General features: G+C 57.8%; 1 protein-coding gene across 2 annotated transcripts in view; it reads left to right on the top strand.

Moving 5' to 3' along the window:
- The first annotated feature begins 2,486 nt into the window (after positions 1 to 2,486).
- The window catches only part of AGAP3 (ArfGAP with GTPase domain, ankyrin repeat and PH domain 3), a 111,583-nt gene continuing 97,716 nt past the window's right edge, over positions 2,487 to 16,353 (top strand). The window contains exon 1 of one of the 2 annotated variants that reach the window (XM_054630629.2): positions 2,487 to 2,889. In XM_054630629.2, the coding sequence (XP_054486604.2) occupies positions 2,610 to 2,889 (280 nt within the window). In that variant the 5' untranslated portion in view covers positions 2,487 to 2,609. The remainder of the gene's footprint in view (positions 2,890 to 16,353) is intronic. The other variant, XM_054630619.2, reaches the window with a different exon arrangement.

Here is a 16,353-nt window from a genome sequence, read left to right as displayed (position 1 = left end):
CCTCTGCTCTGTGTCCTGCTGGCTGTGGGGGGTGGTGGGACCCTGGGGTCAGTGCTGGGGGACACTGGTGGCACAAGGACACCCCAGCTGTCAGCTCAGGGCTGTAAACACCCGTGGGGTCTGTGCTGGGGACACTGGTGGCACAAGGACACCCCAGCTGTCAGCTCAGGGCTGTAAACACCCGTGGGGTCAGTGCTGGGGACACTGGTGGCACAAGGACACCCCAGCTGTCAGCTCAGGGCTGCAGGGCAGGGCGGGCATCGCTCATCCCTGCCGGGGAGAAGGAAAAAGAGCAAGACAAGAGAGGAGGAGCAGGAGGCAAAGGGGCAGGGGGTGTGGGGAGGCCAGAGCCCACCTGTCAGGGGAAAGGATGGGCTGCTGCCTCAGCCAGCTGAGGGCGAGGGTGAGGGAGGGATGAGGGATGATGTCCCCTCCCTCACCAGAGATAAATCCTGGAATCCCTCACTGAGAGGGTGCCGTGGTGGAGGTGGCTGCAGCTGGGGTGTCTGGACATTCAAAGGTGCTGAAATGGAGACAATTTACAAATGTTTGTGTGATAACTGACTGAGGGCAGTGTTTAGTGGGGTACTGGGGAGAAATTCTTCCCTGTCAGGGTGGTGAGGCCCTGGTGCAGGCTGCCCAGAGAAGCTGTGGCTGCCCCATCCCTGGGAGAATTCAAGGCTGGGTTGGAGGGGGTGTGGGGCAACCTGGTCTGGTGGAAGGTGTGCCTGTCTACAGCAGGGGGGAACTGGATGGGCTTTAAGGCCCCTTCCTACCCAAACCATCCTGGGATGATGAGGATGGTGATGATGATGCTGGTGATGCTGATGGCAAAAGATGGAGAAAAAGGCCCTGAGCAAGGACCAAGAGACCCAGACAAAAAACAGGCTGAGAAAGACCATTGCTCAGCCAGGCACTGTTGTGTGGGGTGGCCTTGCAGAGCCCACGTGGATGCAATCCCCTCAGACTCATAGGGAAGCTCCATAGGGAGCAGAGCTGTGACCGACAGATCTTTCAAAGACCTTTGGGAGCCTTGGGGAGCACGCAGGTGGCTGTGTAGGTGAGGGGAGCATGCAGGGTGAGGGGAGCCCGGTGCTGTGACAGATACAGATTTTCTAAATGCTTTCAAAAAACCCTCATAAAAATTGTTTTCTAATAAACCCCTTCTCGTGGCAGAGGCAGTAGAGACGCACTCAAGGAATCCTGGAAGGGCACAAGAAGGAGGAGAAGAGGGCAGGGAGGTGCTTCTCCCACCCACACACCCAGCACCCACTGCCGAGGAGCCACAGAGGATTCCAGAGCCGCAGGCATTTAGAAACTTCCCAGGGCTCTCTCCTCCTCCTTTCCCTCCTTGCTGTCCTCTTCCTCCTCCTCCAGCCCCTCCCACCATCACCCAGAGAGGGGCAGAGGGTGGGAACCGGCCCCCAGCTGCCCCCTGAGCCCCCCTGGCCCTGGGGCACTGCTGCACACCATGACTCTGGTCCCAGCGGGACTGAGGGAGAAATCCATTGCAATCCTGGTTCTCTCAGCTGCTCACCTTTCTGTTCCTTCTCCCCTCCCAATTTCCACTTTTTTATTTAATCTGCCAGGGCCCACGATCCTGTTTTGTTACATTTCTCAGCCATTTGGCAGATTTCAGCTAGTCCCCAGTGATGCCCAGGCGAGTTCCCTGGCTCCCACGGTGCTGCCGGGGGCTGCCAGCCCTGTGCCCATCCAAGCCTTGCTGTGCCCCAGTCACCCCATGCCAGCTGATTTACAGATGGGCACAATGGGAGGGGTGTAACTGGTCCCTGCCCAGCAGGCATCCCCTGAGATGGCCGGGCTGGCACCAAGCTGGTGCCCCGGGCAGCTCCATCATCGTGCCAGCCCTGGAGCAGCCTGCACTGGGCGCAGAGCAGGGGACAGCATGGGCCTGTGGGCAGGGGGTGACAGGGAGGAGACCCCACACAGGAACTCCTCAGGACCGGTCCTGTTCCACAGCTGCACCAGTGACTTGGGGTGATTAATGACAAAATTATCTCTGGAAGGCAGCTGCTGGCAGGGCTGGCACAGGAGGGTTCCCTGGCTGGCACAGGGGTCTCCAGGCTGGCCCGGGGGTCTCCAGGCTGGCACAGGGGGCTCCAGGCTGGCACAGGGGGCTCCAGGCTGGCACAGGGGGTTTGCAGGCCCGGGGGAAGCATGGGCACGGGCAGCAGCACACCAGCGGTGTCCGGGATGGCCGCGGTGGGATGCTGAGGGGCGGCAGCCGGGACTGGTAGCCGGGCAGGGGGCAATGCCCACCACCGTGGTGCCGGGTGGGCAGGGGCCGTGGCGGAGCGGGCAGGAGCGGCACCGACAGCGCTCCGCTCCCGGTCCCGGTCCTCCACTCCGCTCCGGCTGCCCGTGCCCCGGTCCCCTCCCGGGGCCGTTCCGCTCCCCGCTCTGCCCGGCTCGTTCCCCGCCCGCCGCGGGGCCGGTCCCGCTGACGCGGGCGGGGCGGGGCGGGGCGGAGCGGGCGGGAGGCGGGCGGGGGCGGCGGCGGAGCCCGGGGACCCGCGGACGGACGCGGCTGCGGCCATGCAGCGGCTGCCCGGAGCGCCGCGCCGCTGACCGGCCGTGCCGCCGCCGCGATGAACTTCCCGGGCGGCGCCGGGCAGAGCCCCGGGCAGCAGCAGAGCCTGGCGGCGCCGGGCGGGCCGGTGCCGGTGCCCGTGCCCGGGCCCTCGGGGCCGCAGCCCGGCGGGCCGCCCCCGCCGCAGTTCGGGCTCTCCAACTCGGCCGCGATCCGCGCCGAAATCGGGCGCTTCGAGTCCGTGCACCCCAATATCTACGCGATCTACGACCTCATCGAGCGCGTGGAGGACCTGGCGCTGCAGAGCCAGATCCGCGAGCACGTCATCTCCATCGAGGGTGAGCACCGGGCACCGAGCGGTCACCGGAACGGGCACCGAGCGGCCCGCCCGCGCCGCCGCCTTTGTCCCCGCCGCCGCTGCACCTGCGCCCGCTGCCGCCCGCGGGGCCCGGCGGAGCCCGGCCCGGCCCTGCCCGCGGCACCGGGATCGCGCCGGGCCCTGCAGCGGCGGGGCCGGGGGCGCGGGGGGCCGGGCGCGGCCTGCGCGGGCCGGGGCTCACGGGCTGCGCCCCCGCCGCCGGCAGCGCGGCCGGGCACGGCGGAGCTGCGGGGGCCGGGCGGCAGGCAGGGAGGGAGCGGAGGGGGCCCGCTCGTCAGCCGCCCCCGCCCCGGCCCCGTCCGGCCCCGCAGCGATGGTGGTCGCGGCCGGGCCTGCGCAGGGCCGGGGACTCCGCCCGCGGCCTCTGCCGGGAGCGGCGGGCGGGGGCGGGCGCTGGTCCGGCAGCGGGCGGGGGGGGGCTCGTACCCGGCGTCGACGGGAACGGATCCGCCGGAGCCCGTTAACATTAGAAATGCAGAACACTGCAGCCCGGGAGCCGGCAGCGAGGGGAGGGATGGAGCCGAGCAACTGCAGAGGAGCTGAGGAAATGCAATGGAGCCGAGGGGCTGCGATGGAGCCGAAGGGCTGCGATGGAACTGGGGGACAGGGATGGAGCCGAGCAACTGCAGTGGAAATGCAATAGAGCCGAGGGGCTGCGATGGAATTGGGGCTGGGATGGAGCTGAGGAAATGCAATGGAGCCGAGGGGCTGCGATGGAGCTGGGGGACAGGGATGGAGCTGAGGGACAGGGATGGAGCTCGGGGACCACCGTGGGTGAGGGACCGCGGTGCAGCCGATGGGCTGAGATGAAGGGAGGCTGGGATGCAGCTGCAGGCCGGGATGTGCGAGTGGCTGCGGTGGAGCCGAGGGGAGGGGAAGGCTGATGGAGCTGTGCTCAGGCCCACCGTGGGCCGGCAGGCTGCTGCAGCCCCAGCCCAAGGGTCCCTCTGCCCTCCAGTTTCTGCAGCTGGCCCGCAGCAGGGAAGGTGCCTTTGGGCTGTGTGAGGAGCCCCAGTCCAGCCCGGTGCTGCCATTTCCCTGCCCTGGGTTTTGTTGTCCCAGCTTGGTGGCAGTGTGCTCAGCTCCGTTCCTGCTGCCTCATGCCAGGAATGTCACTGCAGGGGCACACGAGGGGCTTTTGGGGAGTGGTGGCCCCACTATAAGGGTGCTGGCCACCATGGTGATGCTGCATGTGAGCAGCAGCCTGGCTGCTTCTCCAGAGGCCTGCATCCCACTGTGGTCCTTTTGGGTTTCTATGGAAAGGAGGAAAGGAGGATGGCCTGTAAGAACAGTCAGACCTGTAAGAAGAAAGGTTGCATGGGTTGAGGGAACGTAAATCCCAGAATTTGTTTTATTGGCCTTGTGGTGCAAGGACAAAGGACACTCAGTGGAGTTAAGACAGGAAGGATGTAAAAACCCTGTGCTGAGGCTGGAGGGGCCTTTCCACGTCTGTGGAGGTCTTCAGCCACAGAAAGCTGCTGGGTTGATGGAACTGGAGGAGAAGAGCAAAGGGACTCAGGCTGGATGGAGATGGGTGGCAGTGCAAGGCTGGCACAGGCCGTGGCAGTGGCTCAGTCTGATAATGTTGGGTCCCACCAGTCCAGCTGGGGGAGTCACAGCGGGCACATGGGGGAGGACTGTGCTGTGCCCCTTCCCATGGGGCTCCTGCAGCTCTCCCTGCTTTGTGCCTCTGATGACAGCTGTGGTGGGAGCCCCGAGGTCCCTGGTGACATGATCTTACCGTGAGTGAGGTTCCTGTGCTGTGGGACAGAGGAGCCGCCAGCTGGGACACGGGGGGCTGTGCCCGGGGTGCTGCCAGGGTCACCTCTGTGGGCAGAGCCCTGCCGGGCACCGTGCCCCTGCCCCCTGCAGGAGCCCCCTGGGCGCTGGGTGCGTGTCCCGTCCCGCACCCCCAGCCCCGGAGCGGGTGCTGGGCGCGGGTGGGAGGCGTGCGTCTCTTAGCAACTCCTCTGCTGCGTGGTTCCTCTGCTGCTGGGAAGGTGTGAACGCACACACCGGCTTCCTGCCTGCTGCTGCTGCTGCTGAGCTGCTTGGGGCTTCCCAAAACACCCGAGTCCCCCAGAATGAGGGCTGAGGGGTGCCCTGCTCGCCTGTGGCCACAGGGCTCGCCTGTGTCCAGGGCTGTGGCATGGATGGTGCCAGAGGCTGCGCGTCCTCGGGGGCCTTGCCTGCTCAAGCCACGACCCCATCCTGTCTCTTCTGAACCTTTCCTGTGGATTTGTAGCAGGAATCCCACAGATTTCCTTGTCTAGGCTGCATTCCCTTAATACCTGCCAGGCACTGGGATGGATCCTGATCCTGGTGAAACGTGTGCTGTGTTTACACAGTTACCTGTGACCCGTTACCAGGTGTGTGTGAGTGAATTAACAGGGGTTAATTAACGGCTGGAAGAGCCTTGCTGGAGATGTTATCATTCCATGGAGTGCCTTGGTCTGGGAGGGAATTTCCTCTTAAACTGCAGGTTTGGGGCTTACAGATACAGAAATATCTGAAAGAGGGGTTTGTTTGTTGATGTTCCTGATCTGAAGATCAGAGTTCGCAGTCTGAAAATCCACAACAGAAGTTGCCAGTGAAACCCCAAATTCAATTTCCTAAAACTTGAGCGCTGGGTCTTGCAAGACTTGCTCATGTGCTCCTGCCAGATTCCTTTCCTGTAGGTAATTCCTTCATTTTTGAAGGGGAAAGGTGGAAGGCAGTACTGTGCTGTAGTTGGTCAGGGGGTCCAAGCTGCCCAGCCTGGGCCAGAGCCACCAGTGTCCCTGCAGGGGTGTCACCACAAGGGTGCCAGCAGTGGAGGGGGGGCCGTTGGCAGAGCTGTGCAGAACTGGGGCTGGAGGGGGGTCTGGGACAGTGTGGCTGTGCCGGGAGGGGCTGGGGTGGGTGTTGGGGGGCTGCTGCAGCCGGAGCCCTGCCAGCCCCCAGGCTTGGGGAACGAGCCTTTCTTGAGAAGTTTGCAGCCCACGATGGGGTGGGAGCCAGCTGCGCCTGCTCATGGGTCGGCATTGGTGGTGCCACTGTGGGAAGAAAGGGAAATCTGCTCTGTTTTGGTCTCCTCCTGGAGCTGGAGCTTTGCTGGGAGGCGATGGGGGCTGAGGGGACTGGGGCTGGGGAGATGGCAGGCTGGGCTGGTCGCCAGCATCAGCTGCATCACAGGCAGGACCTGGAGTCTTTTGGTAGTTTCTAACCACCAAATTTGGACAGATTTTCAGGGGGCTTGCAAAAAGCGATTCCCTCATCCCAGGCTGCTTTCCTTGCCAAACTGTGGAGACTGCTGCAAGCTGCTGAGTTCTATAAAAGATTTCATATCTGCATAAAGCAAAACCATACCAACCTGGGGCTGGTGCAGCCCTGCTCGCAGTAAATGTGGCCTCCAACGTCGTGACTCTGGGACAGGCTGCAGACAGAACCGTGTTAATAGAGTTTGTAATTAGAGCAGTAATTGCACAGTGCCTAATTTCTTTCCTAGAAGTGAACTTGGAGCAGTGACCAGAGCGTGGGTTTGAGGAGCACGAGCAATGTCTCTGGTGCAGGGGTTACCTGAGGGGATGCGGGACAGGCTGCGGCAGCATGGGGCTGCAGGAGCCAGCACAGACCCATGGACAGCTGGGACAGGCAGCACCAGCAAGGTGGAAGAGCCAAAGATCATGATGTGGGACCAAAGAGATGGTTACACAGAGGTTTTCTGGGTGTGTAAAGTGGTGAAGGCAGGAGGGAGAGGTAGAAGGGAGATAAGAAGTAGGTGAGATTCCCTCAACAGAGCTTTTGCCAGATGATGGGAATTTTCTTCTGACGTTTGTGGCTGTGCACATGCCTTGCAGCCTACCTAAAGCTCAGCTCTCTGGGAAAGCTTGGAGAAGGTTTGAGCCATGCTGAGGATTTGGTGTCCAGGGAGCAGCACCAGGAATCTCTCTGTAGTCAGCTTTACCTGGAGCACATGTTTTTAACCTTAATTGTCCTTCCCCACCTCTCCCACCTGCCTCTAGACCCGTGTGGGTTCCTCTCTGCAGTTTAAGAAGCAGGGTTAGTTTGGGCAAGCTCTCCTCTACAGTTTGCAGCTGTTGCTGCTCTGGCAGAGGGATGAGAGAAGCCCTGCAGAATGTGTGTGATGGCTGGGAGCAGCCTGGATGTCCATGAGTTCCACATCTGCTCTGCCAGGCAGGGGCTGCCCCACTGCTGGCTCTGCCTCACTCCAGGGCCTGGCTGTTGGCTGGACCATTGGGTCACCTGGTGTAAATAGTCCATCCCAGCATTTTAGCCTTAGAAAACAAGGCCTCTGGCTGAGGCCTGTTGGAGGAACAGACCTGGGCCTCTGCCTCAGGAGTTTATTCCATCATAACCCGTCTTGCTGTCAGTAAGTGCTGTGACTTTTCCAGCTGGCATCTCCAACATCCTGGGTATTTTCTGCATTTCCCTCTTAGAAAGGGCTGCTTTGATACTGGGCATTTTCCTGTTTAAAGCCACTTGCACCAGTTACTGAGGCCACTTTGCTGTCTCTGTTTCTCATGAATTAAATTGGCTGAACTTCATCATTCTGTTCAGTTCCAGCACAAGTCTTCCAGCCCCATGCTCCATCCTTTCCCAACATCTTTTGAAACTGGCTCCTGATGTGCTGATTCACAGAGCAGACTGAGGCAGGAGCTGCCTTTGCTGCAGGATCTCCTGGAGGAAGATGAGGACCCTCCTTGCTGGGGGAGCCCCACACTGCCAGGCTGCACTCAGGGCTCACCATGTCTTGGCTCTGCTGAATCAGCCTCGAGTAAATTACACCCTTTGGGAAGGAGAGCGTTCTGCTTAGCCAGCTTTTCCCTGCTAATTCCATGACCTCTGCAGAAAACTGCCCTGTTTGTGTATGCCTGTGAGTTCCCCAGGGCTGGGAAACCACAGGCCATGGTGCTGGGGTGCCGTGGGGGGAGCTGCAAACTCCAAAGCCATGGGCACATCCCTGCTCCAGGGCCGGAGCTGGGCATTCTGGGCAGCTCTGTGGCTTGTGCTGCGTTACCCCTGCATGCAGGTAGTGACCACTCTGACACTGGGGTCTCCAGATTTGCTGGAAGTTAAATGCAAAGGTGGTTGAAAGAGCACAAAATGGGAGGTTGGGCAAATCACAGAACCAGAGAGTGGTTTGGGTTACAGATCATCTTGTTCCACCCCCTGCCATGGGCAGGGCCATCTTCCACTAGATCAGGTTGCCCCAAGCTCCATCCAGTCTGGCCTTGAACACTTCCAGGGATGGGGCAGCCTCTGCTTCCGGGAGCAGCTTGTGCCAGGCCTTCCTCACAAGGAAAAATGCCTTCCCAATATCCCATCTAACCCTGCCTTCTTGTCTGTGAGAAGCCATTCCCCCTTGTCCTGTCACTCCAGTCCCTTATCCTGAGTCCCTCTGCAGTTCTTCTGGAGCCTCTTTAGGCACTGGAAGGAGCTCTAAGGTCACCCTGGAGCTTCTCTTCTCCAGGTGAACATCTCCAGGTGAACATCTCCAGGTGAACATCTCCAGGTGAACATCCCAGCCTGGCTCTGGAGCAGAGGGGCTCCAGCTCTCGGAGCAGCTCCTGTTCTGACCCTGCACTCTGTGTTTGGGTGAGGGGTGCTGTGGCCTCAGGGCCAGCTCCCAGAAGAAGCTCCAAGGGCACTGGGAAAGGCTTCCTGGGCTGCCTTACCTTCCTGCTGGCAAGGGAGAGCCCTGGCTCCTCCACCACTGCCTGTGTCCTGGCCTGGCTGAGGTCATTGCCCTGCTCAGCATCTCGTGGTGCCAGTGCCTGGCATGAGCAGCACAAGCAAAGGATCTGCCTGGAAGGAGTCCTGGAGCAGATTCTGATGCAATGGGAGATGTTGGACCTCCAGGAGTGATGGGCAAGAGCCAAAGCACAGCTGAAGGAGCCTTTAGCACGCTTGAACAAATACATCCCCTGTTTTTACCAAGTTTTGTGTGCCCGAGTCAGCTGGAGGCATCTTTGTCAGGTGCAGCTCTCACCTTTCTGAGCTTACAGAGGGAGAATCTGGTCTTGGGGAAGAATCAGAAAAGGCCATTCCTTGATGCCCTGATTGATAGGAGTTGGGAGAGGTGGTGGAACTGCAGCAGGAAGGCTGGAGGATTGTCCTGATGGCTGGGAGCTGAGCAGGATGGAGTTGCAGGTGCTGTGCTGGGGGAGGTGAAGGTTCCTGGTGCTCTGGGGGCAAGAACTCAGTACTGTGGCTAAAGAGGAAAATTGGGATGTGAAGGGGAAGAACAGGATTTGGAGGTGGGGTCAGGAGAGAATTGGGAATCTCTGTGGCTGCAGTTTCAGTTCCCTTGATCCAATACGAGCGTGGTTGCTACGGGCAGGGACAGTGCGGCTCTTCCCACTTGGCAGCTCCTCCTACCCCTCCCTGTGATCAGGAGCTGCTCTGGCAGGAGCCAGGCCGGTGTTGGTTTGGTTCAGTCAGCTCTCAGCTGCTGGTGCTGTGAGCACGAGGAGGGGAGGCAGCAGGCCTGGCCTGTGCTGTTCTGCGCTGTGTGGCAGTGGTGGCACAGCTCCCTGTGCCAGTGTGACCGTGCCAGCAGCTCCAGCAGGACCTGGGGAGGAGCTGGCAGCCTGCTGCCTGTGCCAGGGACACGCTCTGTGTCTTTGGCCAGCGCTGGCTGGTCTCCCTGTGCTCGCTGTGGGTCGGTGTGATGCCACTGCTGGTGGCTCTGCCTTCCCAACACAGCCATTGTGGGAAGTCCTGGTGTGACTCTTGTCTCAGCATAAACCCCTGATGTCTCAGGAGTTTCACAGCCTCGTGCACAGAGCCTTTTCCAGTTCAGGGGTGCTCTGTGCTGGCTGCTGCTCCAAGCAGCCATATCCTGCTGACCTGGCCCCTGTCAGAAGGGCCAGCAGTGCCCCTGTCCTCAGAGCTGCCTCTGCCGTGGCTCTGGGGTGAGCCCTCGTGCGCTCCTCCTCTGCTCGGGCTGGAGCTGCTGGGAGTACCTGGTGGGAGCAGTGAGCCTGGGGCCAGCTTTGCACAGTTGACTGTGAATCATTCAGCTGCCATTCACTTTCAGGAGCTTTCCCAAAGCTCCTGACAGAGCATCACCCCTTTCTGCAGAGACCCCTTCCAGTGCTGGGCACTGCTGGGCTCTCACCTCCTCTGGAGTCCCACTGAGATGGGAATGTCAGGCATGGCTGCATCCAGGCTGGTTGTTCTGAGCTAGTGATAGGGCTTGCTTGATTTGGGTGGCCAAATTGGAGCTAAATGATGTCTGATCTGGTCCCAAACTGTGTTTCCAGCTGGGCTGGCCAACATGGGAGGGTCCTATGCTGGGGAATACTGGCTGTTGTGGTGCCTGTGGCAATGGGGCACAGCCTTGGGGCTGAAATCCCCTCGTGGCTGCTGTGGATGTGGGGGCAGTGGGCAGCAGCCACATGGTCTGGAGGAGCAGCTGTGGGCTGAAGGGCTGGCACAGAAGCCTGGCTGCTGGGAATTGAGGGATGCCAGAGCTGCCCCAGCCTGTGATCAGAGCTCTGCAGCTTGATGGGCATCTCGGCAGTGCCATGATGCTCTTACTGCATCCCTTCCTCTCAGGAGGAGGCCTTGCTCCTTGTGATCCCACCTTGCTGCTTTGGCATTGGATTCTTTTTCAAAATTGTTCTCCAAGGCTTCCTGCAAGTGGTTATCTCTCCGTGCAGCAGCTGCAGGGTTGGGTGTCCATGTCTGTTGTGTTCCTGCTGGCCGTGCCCTTCATGGAAGAGGCGCCCGTGCTCTCACTCCTGCTGCCTCCTGCAGCTCTGGGCAGCACTGGGAGCACAGATCCTGTGGGTGCCTGTTCAGGTGGATTTCCTGAAGTGATGTAGTGAGTGCAAGAAATCTCCTGGGGTGGGAAAGGTAAAAATTAAGATAATTTTAGCTGCTTCCAGACTGGAAGGAGGTTTGTGTGGTTAAGATCTGTTGCATACCTGCTCACCTCTCCTGCCTCAGTGATTTTCGGACCTGCTGTCCAATTACAACCAAACCCTACTGCTGCTGAATTCCCACAAATCCTAGGAAATAGATTTCCAGACAGAGCAGAGCACCCCTGCTCGTGGCATGCAAGAGGGAGAGGGCAGTTTGCATCTGTCCAGGGTGTGTGGCTGCATCTCCACTCTGTAAGCCCTGGCTGAGTCACTGGGGAATTCCTGCCCGGGGTCATGTGTGAGATCTGGTTCTGGCCATGTGATCTATGTGATGAAATCCTCTCCAGCCTCGGGGCCCTGTGCCACGCTCCCAGCTGCTCTCCTGCTGGGGCTGGAGCTCCAGGGTGGGAGCTGCTGACTCTGGGTTGCTGTGTGGCCAGCGTGGGTGCTGGCCCTGGCTCCTGCAGTGGGCTCAGTGCTCCCTGGCTCCTGCTCCTGGTTTTGGGCAGCTTAGGGTACTTACCCCAGCAGTGACTCCCGTGGTAGGGAAAGGGGTCTGGCCTTCCTTTGAACAAGGGACTTGAGTGACAAGGCAATGGGGGAATTCAGCTTTCCATGCAGAGGCAGGGTTAGATGGGATATTGGGCAGAAATTTTTTGCTGTGAGGGTGGGGAGGCCCTGGCACAGGTTGCTTAAAACAGTTATGGCTGCCCTATCCCTGGCAGTGCCCAAGGCCAGGTTGGATGGGGCTTGGGGCACCTGGGATAGGGGAAGATGTTCCTGCTCATGGCAAGGGCTGGCCGAGGCCAGTGCTGCTCCTGGTGGGAGGTGGGTGCTGCAGGGCACCGTGGCCCTTCTGCTCGAGGGTGGTTCAGTGGGAGAAGCTGCTCCTGGTCCTGGCTTTTCACTGCAGTCACCCTTGGAACCTCACCTGGTCCAGTCCTGTGTAGGGAGCACAGGACAGGGCCAGCTTTGCCGTGGAGGGCTTGGAGCTGATGAGCATTAGGGGGGCTGTGTCAGGACATGGACCTCCCAGGTCATCCACCTCACCTGGGGTCATTTGGGTGTTCCTGGTGGGCACAGAGCTTGGGGGAGCTTCAAGGAGCTCTTTAAAGGAGGAGAATAAAGCCATTTCAGGTGGTTTACACAGAGCTTTTCCAGCATGAAGCACAAGCTGGAGGAAGCAGGGAGGTGTTTGCTGTAATTCAGCATCTGGGAAGGGGAGCTTCTGCCAGGCTTTGGGAGGCAGGCAGTGGAGGCAGGATGGTTGTTATGGAATGAGGCGTTTGGGAGGGGGGAGACACGCAGCTCGCGCCTGACGTGACAGAAGAGGAGGGCCCGGAGGGGGACTCAGAGCGAGCTGAAGAGGGAGGGTAGGGAAATAAATCCAGCAGCAGCAGTGCTGTGGCTGAATAGGGATGAGGCAGGGTTTTATGGATTGTAGGCACTCCTTGGGAAAAGAAGCAGTAGCGGTCAGTGCAGAGTGGACACTGTGAGCCTTTGGCTGCGTGGCCAGAGGACAAGGAGGTTTCAAGGACTGGAGCTTGTGTGATAAGAAGTGAGGAGAGGAAAGGAGAATCCATGAACTCTGACTGACTGAGTCGTGTCCTCAAGTCCCAGACAGGGTCTGAGTGATGTCCCTAGTCCCTGTGCAGCAAGGGCTTGGGGGGAGTGGGACAAAGCTGGGATTAGCAGCAGCTCTCTTTAATCATGTGGACCTTGGGCTTGTGGGTGCACACTTGAAATGCTGGAGGGGAAAAGAAGCTGAGATTTCATTTTGGACAGGAGACAGTCCAGGAATAGAAAAGCAGAACTATGAATCATCACACAGAACTGAGGAATGGCGTTAAATTAAAGGCTGGCTGGAGGAAGCGTGGAAGAAGAAGGGAAGGTGCTATGGGCAGAGCCATGTGAGACACCCAAAAAACAGCATCACTGGAGGTGGAGAGTGAGCATGGTCTGTCTGAGGCTGGTGAAAGAAGCTGTAGAGAACCAGGTGGAGAACAAAGAGGATAAAAGGATTGCTGGGGTCAATGAGAACAAGGTGTTGTGGCCAGTTTGGTTCCTGAGAGAGGAGCCTCAGGGTCCAGAAGAGCCCAGAATCTGTAGGTGAGGCAGGAACAATCTTGTGCAGACCCCTGGTGAGACAGAAAAGGGCAGTGGGAGATCCCGAGGTGGGGGTGTCTGTCCTCCAGGGAAGTGAAGGCATGTCAGTGACATCAGACACCTTCCCAGGAGACTGGGGAGAATTCAGAAGCAGGTGGGTTTGGTGGATGGACTGCTGGGTGGGTGGGGAATGGCACAGATGGCCACGTCCAAAGGGTGGTTTCCATTATGGTCAGTGGCCAAATGGAAGCCAGTAATGAGCACTGTCTGCCCCAGGTCCATACTGGGACCAGTAGTGGCTAATGTCTTTGTTAATGACACAGAGAGTGGCACTGAGTGCACCCTCGGTGTGTTCACAGGTGACACCAAGCCGAGGGGTGCAGGGGAGAGGCTGGAGGACAGGGATGGCATCCAGAGGGACACTGACAGAAAATGGGCCCATGGGATCCTCATAAAGTGCAGCAAGGTCAGGTGCAAGGTCCTGCACCTGGTTCAGGCCAATCAGCTGTACCAGTACAGGCTGGGGCACCTCCCACTGTCCCAGGCTGCTCCAAGCCCATCCAGCCTGGCCTTGGACGCTGCCAGGGATGGAGCAGCCTCAGCTTCTCTGGGCACCCTGTGCCAGGGCCTCACCACCCCCACAGGCAAGAATTTAATCCTAGTATTAATCTAAATCTTCTCTTGTAGTTTAAAACTATCACCCCTTGGTCTGTCACCATCTGCCCATGTAAAACATCTGAAATTGCATTTTTTACTGGAGGTTTTGATGGGTTATTTGGTCTTTGCCTGTGCTGGCCTCCTCTTTGCTCTTAGTTGTTACCCTACACAAAGAGGTTTAAACCTCCCCTGTCGTCAGCATCATTCCTCAGTGTCTTCTCTGTCTCCTGTGGAACAGCCAAGCTTTCCTGTGTCCTTATGTCAGTCCCTGATGTGCCTGGGATTTGCCTCTAGTTTTTGCTGTTTGTCACTGGTCACCTCTCACTCCTTGTGTGGCTGCTCTGGGCTCAGACTAGGGTGCTGCTGCCACTCCTTTATATTTATCCTTATTAATCTGACCTCATTTCCAGTTTCCCTGTGCATGCCTTCCCATGCCAAGCCCGGTATGGAGCTTGGGTGAGCCAAGTTGATCTCCTACCACGCTGTTTTCTTCTGCACTGGCATGGTTTCTGTGTGTGCCGTCACTGCTGCTGCAGGGGCCCAACAGCTTTTTGTCACCTTTTTTGTTTTTTTTTTGTTTTCCCTTGTGGATTTGCTTCCAATAAGATCTTGCCTATAGAGTCTGGTAATCACAGAATTCCAGAATGGTTTGGGTTGAGAGGGACCTTAAAGCTCATCCAGTTCCACGCCCTGCCCTGGCCAAGGACACTGTCCACTAGTCCAGGTTGCTCTGAGTCCCTTCAGCCTGGCCTGGAGCACTTCCAGAGGTGGGGATCCACAGCCCCTCTGGGCAATACCTGCCTGGTGGAGTCTCTGCACTCTGCTGTCCTTCCTCCCACAGACTGTAAGAACTTGTGGGCAGTCTTTCCTGCCCTGCTCCTCCCGTCAGCTTCCCTCAGAGGGGCAGCTGAAGGGTGCTCTGTTGGACCACAAGTTGGGGGGAGTCAAAGAGAAAATCGGGGACAAAATGACTCACGAGGCCTGGTATGAGTGAGAAATGGGCATGGGAGGAGGCGCCCAGCCCCTTTGCAGGTCTGGGAGGGGATTTTTGGGGAGGGGATTGCACAAGCTGTTTGGGGAGCTCTGGTGGTGAGAGGTGAGGGAGGAGACCGAGATTCTGCTCTTGGAGGAGAAAATGCCTAAATGTGTGTTGGGCTTAGTCAGGTGGCTCTGTAGGGTTGTGGTGTTTGATTTCAAACACAAACTTTGGTACTGGAGTGTCTGTTCCTTTACTGGCCGTGTATCATGAACTGATAGATGGTACTGCCATCCCCCTGTTCCGTTTAACAGCTTTGCCATCCGGAGTGCTTTGTCCAGCTGGAAAGGTCTTGGATCCCCACTCCTGGAGGTCTTCACACCCTCCTGGGGCAGCAACTGAAGGGAGCCCAACCACTGCTTCTTCAGTCAGTTGTTCCAGTCATTAACTCCTCCAGCTGATGATAGTTCCCGTTTAATTCCCAATTTACATTCATCTGTTTTAAAGTCCATTTTCTCACTTGTTTCTTTAGATTAGACTAAATAAAACTTTGTTACCTGAACATTGTTCCCTGAGAAGTTTACTGTTACTTCATCATCAAATATCTCTTGATGTTCTTTTTGAGAAGTAAATTGCATAACTCTCATTAAAAGTCTCTTCATGAGTTCATTTTGTTTGGTCTTCAAAGAATTTTTATGGCTCTTCCTTATCCAGTGTTCTTAAAATGAAAATCGTCAGATTACAGGCAGTGTGCTCCCACTTGACCCAGCTGCAGTTGGATGAGCTGTAAACTCAGTTCCTTTCTCTGCTGGCTGCTCTGTTTTATGAAATCCCAGAGTTTGGGTTGGGAGGAACCATAAAGGTCACATGTGGCCTGGGTGCATTAGAGCTCTGCTGTCTGGCGTGTCCATCTCCTGCTTCCTCATGGGCTGATGTGGATCCACACTGGTGGTTCCTGGTCTCCCAGTCATTTCTCCTGAATTGGAAATGGCCCCAAAAGGACGTGGTCTGTGCTTTGGGGCCGGGGGATCTGACTGTGTTGGCATTCCTGGCATTTGCCGTTTCACCTCTCTTAGAGCTGGCATGGTAAGAGTGTTTGCCCAGTTGTCTGAAGCTTCCCAACAGCACTGGTAAGGCTCCAGGTGTCACTGGAATCCTCTTACCTGTTGACCTGGATCTCTGGCTCTTCTGAGCCTGGTCCTGCTGTGTTTGTTGTAAATGGCTTTGCAAAGTGATGGTTTGTAGAGGGAATGTTGTATGGGAATGGGTTACATGATCATGGAAACATGGGCAGAGTTGTTTGTGTCATGGAACCATGGATCACCTTGGGCTGCAAGGACCTCCAAGGTTGTCCAGTCAAACCCTGAACAGCAACACCTGAACCACCTGGAGGAGTGCAATCAGCTGTAACATGAATTGGTGTCTGAGAACATCCAGTTCCATTGACTCCATCCCCTTCCCAGAGACTGGTGTCAATGGGGGCTGGGGGGTTTCCCTTCCTGGGGCCTGGTGTCCCTGGGACAGCAAGGGAGGTCGGAGGGTTTCCCTTCCCACAGGCTCTGGTGTCAGCAAGGACTGCTGGGGATATGAAGTCACTTTGCTCTCTTCCAGCCTTTCCTGAATATCTCTGTTATTTCAATATTTATTAAAAACTCGCATGGACAGGAGTGTGAGCTCACTCTTCCCCGCTCTTCCTCGCACCATTGTATTCAGGTTGTTTGTGCCTTTAAATTAAAGTTATGTTTTTTGATGCCATCTTTAAAATTGTTTCTGCTGATGGTTTTGCCATTCTCCATGTGCCTGTGTTTGCTCT

Source organism: Agelaius phoeniceus, chromosome 1, assembly GCF_051311805.1.
Source record: "Agelaius phoeniceus isolate bAgePho1 chromosome 1, bAgePho1.hap1, whole genome shotgun sequence".
NCBI lineage: Eukaryota > Metazoa > Chordata > Aves > Passeriformes > Icteridae > Agelaius > Agelaius phoeniceus.
The sequence above is the reverse complement of the archived record's forward strand: the minus strand, read 5'-3'. Positions and strand labels throughout refer to the sequence as shown.